Source organism: Anabrus simplex, chromosome 1 (genome assembly GCF_040414725.1).
Source record: "Anabrus simplex isolate iqAnaSimp1 chromosome 1, ASM4041472v1, whole genome shotgun sequence".
NCBI classification, from domain to species: domain Eukaryota; kingdom Metazoa; phylum Arthropoda; class Insecta; order Orthoptera; family Tettigoniidae; genus Anabrus; species Anabrus simplex.
This window is the reverse complement of record NC_090265.1, coordinates 564,923,614-564,935,982: the sequence shown is the minus strand read 5'-3', so window position 1 is coordinate 564,935,982 and position 12,369 is coordinate 564,923,614. Positions and strand designations below refer to the sequence as shown.

General features: G+C 36.0%; 1 protein-coding gene across 1 annotated transcript in view; it reads right to left on the bottom strand.

Moving 5' to 3' along the window:
- The window catches only part of LOC136857149 (uncharacterized), an 81,322-nt gene that overhangs the window by 42,453 nt on the left and 26,500 nt on the right, over nt 1–12,369 (bottom strand). Inside the window, exon 2 of the mRNA XM_067135567.2 lies at nt 8,304–8,550. Coding sequence (XP_066991668.2) covers nt 8,304–8,386 — 83 coding nt within the window. The 5' untranslated portion in view covers nt 8,387–8,550. The remainder of the gene's footprint in view (nt 1–8,303; nt 8,551–12,369) is intronic.

The window sequence follows — 12,369 nt, the reverse complement described above, 5'->3', positions numbered from 1 at the left end:
GATTATATTTACAGTATTTGTAAGTCTAAAAGTCGCATTCACCATTTATTGTTACCTTTATTTTTTAAATTTCAGAACACTGCCTACCAACAAAGGTAGCCAGTAAGACCCAGAATAAAAATCATAAATTTGTTAACGAATAGTGATGATAGATTTACTGGGATGTCCTGCAAAACAAAATTCCGGCACCTCAGTGTCTCCGAAAATAGTCTTAAGTAGTAAGACGTAGACACAATGCTATTACTTAAGATTAGAGTAGAATACACACATGTTCGATGTATAGTTCTTTATAGCCAGAAGCCATGTGTTCACTGAACAATAAGGGAACTCCTCCCCCCCCCCCCCCCCTACTTTTTGCGATTACAAAAGAGAAGAAAAAGTGGGAGTCTAATACATGAAGAAATACAGAGATCTAAATAGAATGACATTTCTTTCCTGAAAGAACATCAGATTCTAACCAAATTACATTCAAAAATATTTAGAAATACATAAACATCTTTGCTTATCCTTAAAAACTTGAAATTTGGAACTTAAGTGCTCACTTCTCTCCACTGTAGCAAAGAACGAGAGATGATGTAATACCGCTACTCTGTCATTGGTGTGAGTCCAGCTGGTTAGTCAGTCAGCTAACCTGCCTCTATGCCCGTGCCCTGGCTAGGTCAATGACATGCTGTACTTAACTTTTAGGATTATTATTCTTCTTATTATTATCATCATCTGCGTATTAAAATTGTTCTGTACACTGTGCAGGTGTTCTTAGTGAGTAATTTGCTGACTATTATACCTGCAATTGTTTTGTTGTCAATTTTGCTTACGTCAACTCCTTTGGAACTGTACCTGAAGTTTATTTATTTATTTACAGAGTTTTCGCCCACATTGGAGCACTTAAATCAGACTACAACAAATTTGTCTTTCTTTTCTTCTCCCAAAAAGTCTTGAGTCTGGTAGACCTGGCTGCCCTCTCCGCATCCGTTATAACATATTGTTTCCTCTGTACAGTGGTCAGAGGAAGCCTGATGCATTTATTCTTCAAAATACTTTTCTCGCCTCTGTTTTCTATAGTTTGCATGGTAATATTCAACTCCTCCAAATCACTTTGAACTTCTTTAAACCAATTGTTTTTTTATTTACTATTCCAAAAGTAATTAAATAATCGTTTTAAAACTCTGCTATCACTTAGTCGGAATATATGACAAAAAAAAAGCAATTCTTCTTTTTCTCATTGTGTCTGTGATGGACTCACTTTCCCAATAGATAACCTCATTCGGCAACAATCTCCACTGTCCATCCACCTGATGTTTCTTGTTTATGATCGTCCTGAGTATCCTTCGATTAACTCGTTGTAAGCGTTCTGTTGTTGATCTAGTATCGAGTTTAAATAATGTTTCACAAGCATAAGTTGCTTCTGGTTTAATAACAGAGTTATAATGCCTAAATTTAACATTAATCGAAAGACATTTCTTTTTGTATGTAGGCCAAGTTATCCGTTGTGCCTGCTTCTGTTTATATATTCTGCTCTCTATTGATGGTTTTTCATTGCAATTCCAAGTGAGATTTTCACCCAAATATTTAAATGTACTTAAAATTTAAATTCGTTCATTATTATTTAATAATAGCTCTGAATTTAAAGTTCTGAAAGTAGGCATTATTTTTGTTTTATCATATGAAATTTGCAATCCAACTTTTTTCGCTACATTTGCAAGTTCTTCCAATTGAACTTTAGCCTCTTTGAAACCATTTGCCAGTATCGCAAGATCATCCGCGAATGCCAAGCAATTTAGTTTGATATGTACCTGAAGTATTATTATTATTATCACCATCATAATAATAAAATTAGTCTTTTTTATCTGGTGTGGAAAATTAATTTTGCTTGACTCATATATGTGGCGTTGCATTTTGTTACTTGACATTTGAGTTCAGATTACACTATCATTTTAATTGTTATTGTTATAACTTACCGTACAGCGCCAAGATAGATCCTCTCTTTCCATCATACGAGCTGAATTCCCTTTGTTTTCATACTCAAAACCCACGTCCTTCAACAAACGATACAAGGTTGTTCTTTTGAAATACGGAAGGTCCACTATTCATATACAGTAGCACTTGCTGCAACAGATAGGGAATCTGCCACCTGGGCGACTGCCCTAAATGCAGATCAGTATTGATCGATTGGTTAGTTTTTAAGGAAAAACTTGTGCACCTTACACCAGTAAGAACAAAATCATTGAACTTGACTGACCAGCTTTCTTCCGTGGTGCTTGATGGTCTCTTGTTTTAATCGGAGAAACCAAAGGTCCTGTAGTGGCTGCTGATCACACTTTATAAACAGACCTCTTAGAAAAGCCTGTTGCTTCAGCAGTTTCTTTAATCACGCAGTTGAGACTTTTATCTGGATTCTTTCAAGAAATTTAATTAAGTATATTAAGCACAGTATGCTTTTGTTTCTTCCAAGTACCTGTCCCCGCTTATTTTTATGAACCGCCTCAGTCATAACACAAATAAATCACTGTATTTATGTTAAAAAGAGAAATCATACACATAGGCTAGTTAACCACATAACACTCACTCAACATAAGTATGAACTGATTTAAAGACTAAAAACACATGACAAATAAATACTGTAGATGATTTCTCCGCAACGTGACCTGCCGGTGATTCTCAAAGTAGTGGATTACGCGTTACCTGTACCAGAGCAACGCAGAAGGAAAATGAAGGAACCCAACATAGTGATGTCTTTTTATGCCATTGTGCTTCCTCCATACAAATGTATTTATGAAAATGTTAAGTAGTAATTTTTATAACCCATGGGCAAATGTGTCATCCTTTTTATCTGTCCTTCATAATACATAATAAACTATATTGTAATATCCATTAATCACAAGAAAATTATGGATGTCTGAGAGGGGGTATGTTCTCTCCTTGTAGGTCCATAGGAGCATATCGTTTTCTAAACATGGAACGATCTATAGTAATTCAAAAAACTACACACAAAAATACAGCATTCCCAGGAAGGGTAACAATTTTCAATAATAATCGCTTAGAACAGCATGCATACCAAGGGGATGTATAAGGAACTCTTTCTTTATAATAATAAACGAGTGACTGCAAGTTGCCTAGTATTAGTGTCATCTAGCCCTCATCTAGAAGCCTATGAATCCACCATCAATAAAGAACCCCAAATTCAGATATGTCATGAACAGATAGGTTTTATTTTCTTAAATGAACAGTATATATACTGGGAGAGTTGGCTGTGCGATGAGGAGCATGCAGCTGTGAGCTTGCATCCGGGAGATAGCGGGTTCGAACCCCATTGTCGGCAACCCTGAAGATGGTTTTCTGTAGTTTTCCATTTTCACACCAGGCAAATGCTGGGGCTGTACCTTAATTAAGGCCACAGCTGCTTCCTTCCCACTCCCACGCCCCTCCTACCCCATTGTCGCCATAAGACCTATCTGTGTCAGTGCGACGTAAAACAAAAACAGTATAAGGAACTACTGGCACATTAGCTATAACTCAAAGAAAATCAAACATTCTCTGAAGGAGTGGACAATATTATAGACTTAGAGAACGTATGAGACTAACCCAAATAACAACCAACAAACAATAATATTCATGTGTTTACAAATGGTTACAATCATAATTAAATGACACTACACTCATAAATGATAACCATACAGTTAGCAGAGAAACATTATTCTAATATACATGCATGATTCAGAAGGTAATGAATACAACATGCAAAGTACAACAAACTAGGAAAGTACAATAAGCTTCCAGTACATGGATAAATAAATTTTACTACAGAAACACAAAACACGAACATCACAATATACATCAAGAAACATGCCCACAGAAAAACTAGAGGAAAATAAAATGTTACGAAAATCATACAGAAAGCTCCTCGGAAAGGAATCAACAATAAACATAGTGTTGCACAAAGTCAATGCAGAAGAAGGAAGTAAATTACACATACAGGGAATCCAAAATAATCTGCTGTTAGGCACAAAGATAGCAGGTTCCATAAAAGAAATGACTTATTCTACAATATTGTGTTCCATGTTTAATTTTTATGCAACTTTGCTGATCCCCTGTTTTCTGTACAAAAGATCTAACAATTCTGAAGGGAATTATCTTCTAGAACTACTGTATTGTTAGATACCTCACCTCTATCTGTAAAACTAACTCACCGTATCTACTAGCACATACTGCTGAAGAAAGGCGACACATGAAAACAACTGATAGTATGTCTTCCGGCTTATGATGTGATATAGCTTGATATTCATTTTACGTTTCTCATAAGAAAACCTTTCACTTCAGGCCTCGATTTGTCTTGGAAAGAATAATGCTCAACAAGCTGTAATGACACAATACTTTATATCTGCCATGAAGCTGTATTATTTATATAATGTCTACTTTGTATTCACTAGGCTTATTAACAGGCAGAATTTATATGTAACAATTATTCAGAATGTAAGGGAAAGTTAAACCAAAAACTTGATTGTATGTGTACTGGCATAGAAAGTAAATTTGTTACAATATGGTCCCATTATTATCCAGAAGGACAAAAGGCAATGTTTTCCATTTTGCTTTATATCGCATGTGTGGTGAGTGTTTGTATACAGGTGCGTACTCACCACACACAGGTGACCATGAAACAACCATGGCACTAGTAGGCCTATCTGTGTCTATGACGCACACAGCAAGTGTTTGTATACATCAAAGTACGAAGAATAATTTATGTACAACGAGGTCGTAATGCAGGAAGTGTGGAACTCTGGAGCATGCAACATCAGATATCATATCATACTTCAAAATTATCCTAGGATTCCTTCCCTAGAAATGTTCTAATTTTCACATTTCTTTGAAGTCTTCATCCCACAGTGCAGAAGGTAGCATAGGTAGGCATGACTTTTAAAAATGGCTGGGCAGGAGGTTTAAATTCCCTGGCTACTGCCACATAGAGGTGGTGTTCAGGGACATTAAAATATGGATGAAAACACATTAACTTTCACCCAACTTGAAAAATCTGTATTCTTCTTTTGATGTAAAGGACTAAACCTCCGACGTTAGCATGAATCAGCCAACACTGCAGCTGTAACTGTATTACGTACTGTATGTGCAGTATTAGCGCCTACATCTTTTTATCGGATAATCCAAACATTAATAATTATTAAATTAATGCCATAATGGTTTACCTTTCAATACTATAATATGCAATATTTTGAATTACATTAACTAGGGACTAGTTTTGGCCTGGGCTGGCCATCTTCAGCCTTAAGGTAAAACATCTAGTAACTAAACAAATGTACATACACACAATTGACATAAAACAAACGAACAAATATACATGTGCATGAAAGAGTCTCGATGATGAGCATACTCAAGATGCTAAGAATTTATTTTCAAATTTACTCATAATTTCATCCCAGTTTATAATATCAATTGTATATTTGTTTTATGTCAATTGTGTGTATGTACATTTGTTTAGCTGTAATTTTTTTTTTTTGCTAGTTGCTTTATGTCACACCGACACAGATAGGTCTTATGGCGACGATGGGATAGGAAAGGGCTAGGAGTTGGAAGGAAGCGGCCGTGGCCTTAATGAAGGTACAGCCCCAGCATTTGCCTGGTGTGAAAATGGGAAACCACGGAAAACCATTTTCAGGGCTGCCGGCAGTGGGATTCGAACCCACAATCTCCCGGATGCAAGCTCACAGATGCGCGCTCCTAAACGCATGGCCAACTCGCCCGGTATTTGTTTAGTTATTAGATGTTTTACATTAAGGCTGAAGATGGCCAGCCCAGGCCGAAACTAGTTCCTAGGTAATTCAAAATATTGCATATTATAGTGTTGAAAGGTGGACCATTACGACATTAATTTAATGATTATTATTGTGATTACAATTCAATACGGATCAGAATCATGAAGTTTATCCTATAATCCAAACAGACCAAAGCTCCAACTAGTTCAGATTACTGTAGTTTTATATGAGAAACTATTTATAATTGACTCACAAAATTTTCTTAAAACTTCACACCAATTATGTGACAAAATATATCCTGTGGCATATCAGGTATGCAATGGGCTATCACTATGAGACTTTTGACCAGGCTTGACTTATTTCCTTTATGTCCTAAGTGGAGCATAGGGCATCAATGAATTTCCGCCACCAGACTCTGTTCTGCGCCATCGTCCTGATCTCGATCCAGGTCTTCTTTCCTTTCTCAATTCCTTCCACTATTACACTCCTCCTCCAAGTGTTCCTTGGTCTGCCTCTTCTCCTGCTACCTTGTGGGTTCCACTCCAGGGCTTGTCTTGCTATGTTGTCTTTATCTTGCCTGATCCGCTTCCATTTCCTACAACGCATTTCGATGTCAGTTGGTGTTTGATGGGTTCTTCTCCACAGTTCTTCATTGGAGATTACTTGTGGCCACCAACCTCAGGATATTCCTCAAACTTCTGTTCACAAATGTTTGAAGTCTACTAATCAGTTGTTTGTTAGTCTTCCATGTTTCACACCCATATAGCAGTACTGACTTGACATTTGTGTTGATGATGCGTAGTTTGGTATAGGTGTTAAGTTCCCTTGATTTCCAAATTGGTCACAGCATTGCAAATGCTCCTTTACCCTTATTTATTCTATTTCCTATATTTTTACAATTTGCTTTATGTCGCACCAACACAGATAGATATTATGGCAACGATGGGATAGGAATGGCCTGGGAGTGGGAAGGAAGCAGCCATGGCCTTAATTAAGGTACAGCCCCAGCATTTGCCTGGTGTGAAAATGGAAAAACACAGAAAACCATCTTCACGGCTGCCGACAGTGGGGTTCGAACTCACAGCTGCGCACCCCTAACTGCACGGCCGACTCACCTGGTATTTCCTATATCCTCTATAGTTCCTCCCTCAGGGGTAACTATACTTCCAGGTAGCAAAAACTGCTTGACTTGATCGATCTCTTGGTTTCCTAAAAATAATAGTGCCTTGTTTCGGTTATTATAGCGCATCTCCTTGATTTTCTTTTCATCTTCAATCCCACCTCTGATGCTTTGGTTTTTAAATCATTCAGCTTTGCTTCTATTTCCTTAAAACTGCTGGCTAGCAAACGCAAGTTATCAGTCCCCATTAAATTCCTCTTTTGTGATTCATTGCCTTCTTCATCATAAGATCCAGCACCATCAGAAATAGTATAGGTGACAGCAAACATCCTTGCTTAACTCCTGTGTTTACAGTGATGCGCTCATACAACATCCCCTGATGTAAAACTTGACATGTGTGGTTCTCATACATTTCTCGGGTTATAATTTTCTTTAGAATCTCAAACTCTTTCACAGCTTTCCACATCTTCTTCCTCATTACACTATCAAATGCCTTTTCAAAGTCTACAAATAGTAGATACAGTGATGACTGCAGCTCCGTATTGCTATGAGAGCGAATCAGCTAAGAAACGATCTGTATTAGAGTGCCTAATGACAGTGAATTTCATTCAACAGTTCAGTCAAAATGAAAATATTTTCTATTCATAAAAGAAAAATTTATGCAAGCAAATAACTACCAGTGATATTAGCAAGTTAAAAAATATATATATACTGTTGAAGAACACTCATTCATTATAGGACACTTAACATGTATCTGCACATGAACTGGAGCTATCATCCTTAGCTTATGAATTTCTAAATAACACAGTTCAAGTGAAATTCTTTCTCTATTGTCCAAAGAGCCAAATAGACTAGCTCAGAGGTAAACCAGCACTTAGATCTGTTAACTACAGAGTCCATTAAGTGTAGAAATCGAAAAATACTATGACTACTTCCTTTCTTTCTTTCTTCTTATACAACTCTCTAGATGGTTAGCTGAAAAAGAGGCTGTGATATACACTGAAGTCTTATCCTTTAAAATATCGCTCAAACAAACTTAAGAAACTTAACAGTGTAGAGCAAAACAAATGAATTACTCATAGCAGACTGGATAATGAACCATGTAAACATCTTCATACAATATGCAAAAGTGATGCAAATTAATATTATATATTCAATATTTCTTCAACGGTGCTGACTTTAATGATAATGAACTCAAATTCACAGAACACTCCCAGCAATTGTGTGCTGATTATAAATACCATTCACGTGTGAGCCGAGATGTTCTATCCACCCTTACATTAAACAACAGACATGCATCTCATTACTAAGTAACGACCTTCACAGTAAGAACAATGGCATGCTTGAACCACCAGGAAAATATTTTGATAACTAAGCCAATCCCATCACCATGTCTTTTTACATATTCCCAGTAGCCTCACCTATCTCCAATCCTGGTTTTCATCCACTGAGGGATTGAAATGCCAGAGGAAAGAGATCGCTCTGGTTCGGCTGACGAACCCATGGTGTCAATGCTGATGATGGCCTTGATGTAAGGTTTTTATACGTTTGTGTTTCGAGATGTTCCAGTACAGGTGCAAGAAGCTGTAGGAGAAGACTAGAAGACACGATGCTTGACAGGTAAATGGGGGATCCAAACTAGGAGTACGCTTCCAACAGCCTGTTAATCTGCAGAAGCAACAAACATTTATTTTCAGCCATAATCATTAGTAAATTTCACTAAGCGTTAGAAACACTCAAGGGTAGTAAAAGGTGGACAGCGATTAATAATAATTATTATATTCATATACACCATCAAACTGCAAATAAAATAATTGTTAGTTTAAACAAAAACACACTTCTCTCAAAGAATTTCTTAGAATCTTCTATTTAGTTAAAACAAGAAGGGAATAATAAATAACTTGACAATTATTCAAAATCACATGCAACCCAGTTAGTTAATTTTCACTGGTAAGTAGTAAAGTGTTCAATAAAAATTATTACAAAAAATTCAACATGAAAACCATACTTCAAGTAACTCTTACAAGGTATACCTCCTGGTCTAAACTCTCAACAGCAGATGAAACTTCGCTCACCTTACCAATCAGAGGACCTGAGTCTTGTGGTTATAGTCTTTCCCATGTCAGAACAAACCATTCAGCCTGCAGTATCATCCAAATATCAGAAATTCAATGAAACTTTTGGTTAAATTTTAAGGGGAAACACAATATTATTAAAATGCTCAGGTAAGAAAGCTAGCAGAAGCAAAATATATGCAAGTCTAGGAAACAGATCCAGAGCAGGGACTTACCATACCTAACTCCACTGCCTTCTGTTTCTTTCCCCTGTACACACAGCCGCTTTAACACCTGCCGTTTACATAAACCAAGCACCACTTTCACCAGCAGCATCACCAACAAGTCTTACCCCATACCAGATCATTGTGACTGCACTTAATCCAATTTATGAATATCATTATAGAATTCTGTATTGGCATTAACTCAACTTTGGTTGAAAAGAAGATTCCACCTTCCAATACTCAACTTATTAGCTAATCTATGAATTTTACATAAGTTGGAACGAAACATGTCCTACTATAATTAGACAATAAGACATTAAGCTAAACAATGTAATATTTAAAGATTAGCTAATAAATTAAGTATTGGAAGGTGGAATCTTCTTTTAAACCAAAGTTGCACTTAATCCAACATTCACTATCAGCTTCAATACAGACTCTGCCCAAGTTTCTACACTCAACCCACATTTGATTACTATTTCACATTTGAAGTCCTCAAACATTTACCACCAATTTCCCACCCTCTCGCACTCAAAGATTCCGAAGTTGAACATCAACTGGTACTCAGGACTACAGAAGCACAAGGACTTAACATTACATTACCGCTCCTTTTTTCCATTCTCTTGTCTGTCTTCCCACTCCCTTGACCGCACACAGCATCCACTTGCCAACAATTACCACTACCATTATTATTTTATCCTCCACTGGTGAAGGCTGCAGCCAAACATTTTGGACCCATGTCTTTCTTTTGTGTGTACTCCATCCATGCATTCTTACACGGTAAATTGCTGTTTCTTAAGGATTAAAATTTTGTGCATATTCATCATCTTCAACACTGGGTTTCTGATAACCTTCCAATTTTCATCATAATTTTTTATGTGGAAGTTTAATCACATTCCACAGATTAATACTGCATGTGTAGGCAATTTTTCTGTAAAATTTACAAAATATTAATATTTCCCACTCATCTAACAGTAATACTACACTCAAACTTTATCTCCCACGTGTATGCAATGTAGTTTTCCGATTACAGAACAATTAAAATTTCTTTACTCCCTATCAACTAGTCCTCATATGCCATTTGTTAACAAGTATATTTCAAGGCAGAGTAGACATTTTGACTCCAGCTAATGCTCTAGAACTAGGTACTAAGTATAATCACACTCTCAAACTGCACAAATGAAAAATGGTATGTTTGTGGTGGTTATTGTGAATTACAGTGATAATACTACACTTGCACACATGGGGGAAGTGCAGCCTTATTAAATTAACTTAAGGGGTGCATCAGAGATAGTCACAAGCCACACTCTGAGCGATTTTAAGTTTTATTAATGGTTGTGTTGCTTTCCAACAGATGTCTCCATACATTTATCACTGGGTGACATCTGGTGGCAAGTTAAGATATTATAAGCCAATGTTGTTATCTGTTGCCCTGCTTGCCTCACAAACCTCCTGAAGATACAGTCACAAGCCACCAGAAAATGGTGGGAGCAAAGAGAAAACTTCCATTTCATTATGAAGAAAATCAACATTTAGACTAGGCCTCGAAGAAAGTGATAATGGCAATTTAACTGACAGTGGAAGCTCATGGAATCCTGAGAGAAGTGAATCAGACTTAGAATCGGAGAAGGTAGGGCAATTTTGGATTTATTTTGGTTTAACCTAACCTCAAGTGGCATATAACTATGTCTAGGAAAATATACTTCAGCTTCCGTTAAGTGCTTATTATTAATTTTTACTAAATTTCACTCATATTATGATAAAGAATTTTAAAAAAAGGTTTAAGCTATGTATTATTGTTCAAGTGTCATATTACAAGAAATGAGAAAAATTGATTACTGTTTCACATTGGAAGTCCTGAAACATTTACCACCAACCTCCCATCCTCTCGCCCTGAAAGATTCCGAAGTTGAACATCAAGTGGTACTCAGGACTGAGGCTGTTAAATATGTCTATATATTTTGTTTATTAACAGTGTACTCCAAAATCAAGAGAAAATTAAATAACCCATTCTAAACGCAACAAAACCAGGAAAAAGAACAGAAATATTAAAATATGGTCTTGAAGTGCAAAAGGCAAAGAAGGGAAGAGCGTATGTATCACATAAAACTAACAAAAACGTTGAACCAGTTGCCATGGGGAAACCATGTTCTTGTCCTAAGCAACGTCTGGAGAAAATATGAGACAAGGAAACCATTTCCGATGCATTTTGGGATCTGGCCTCTTTCAACGCACAAAATGCATATCTAATGGCACTAATGAAAATGACTGAAATAAGGAGAAGGTATGACATTATTTGATTGTTTTAGGGACTTAAAATACACATACCCAATTTATCAACATGAATTTTATTTCAGGTATGAACTACTTTGTATCGTTAGTATTTTAGGGTTAACCTCTTGTTATTCATATGGGCAATTAACCTTTCTTTCAGGTATCCCAAAAAGAGAAAACGTGAAACATCAAGCAAGGAAGTTTCATTCCTGTACCATGTTCGCAGTAGAGGGTTGTTCATAGAAATCTGTAAACAGGCATTTCTAAGTGTTCATGGTTTACACAATCAAATGGGCAGAGTTTGCAATCTACAAAAAATGCTCAAAAGTGGCTCAACTCCTAAACAAGATGAAAGAGGTGACAAAACTTTTGATTAAAATATAGTTATTATTGGTTACTTTGCTTATTTCTTTAATCTGCTTGGTGACTGCTGGTGTCAGAGGATGAAATAAATACAGCCTACAATAAATGGAATTTTAAGGAAAAGGAAATATAACTGGTTGGTTTAATATTACATCAGATATGCTTTTAGGTGAAAATGCATTTCAAAATAAATTGCTATTAATATTGGAATGAACAACAGATAATAATAATAATAATAATAATAATAATAATAATAATAATAATAATAATAATAATAATAATAATAATATTGTTTATGAATTAATTACATTAATATATATATATATATTATTATTATTATTATTATTAACTTTATTGCCACACTGGACCACTTGAGTCTTAAAATACACATACACTTGAGTCTTCCATGTACCGGTACACTTTTTCTTTGAAAGTTGTACTGTTTGATTCTTCTTATCTGCCCAGTACTTCTTCATTCATTCTGATCGCAGTGTTCTTAATTCGTCTGAAATCTCTACAGACTCTCTGTGCATCATTTCAGTTGAAAATTTGTGATTCTTAAGAAGGATGGTAAT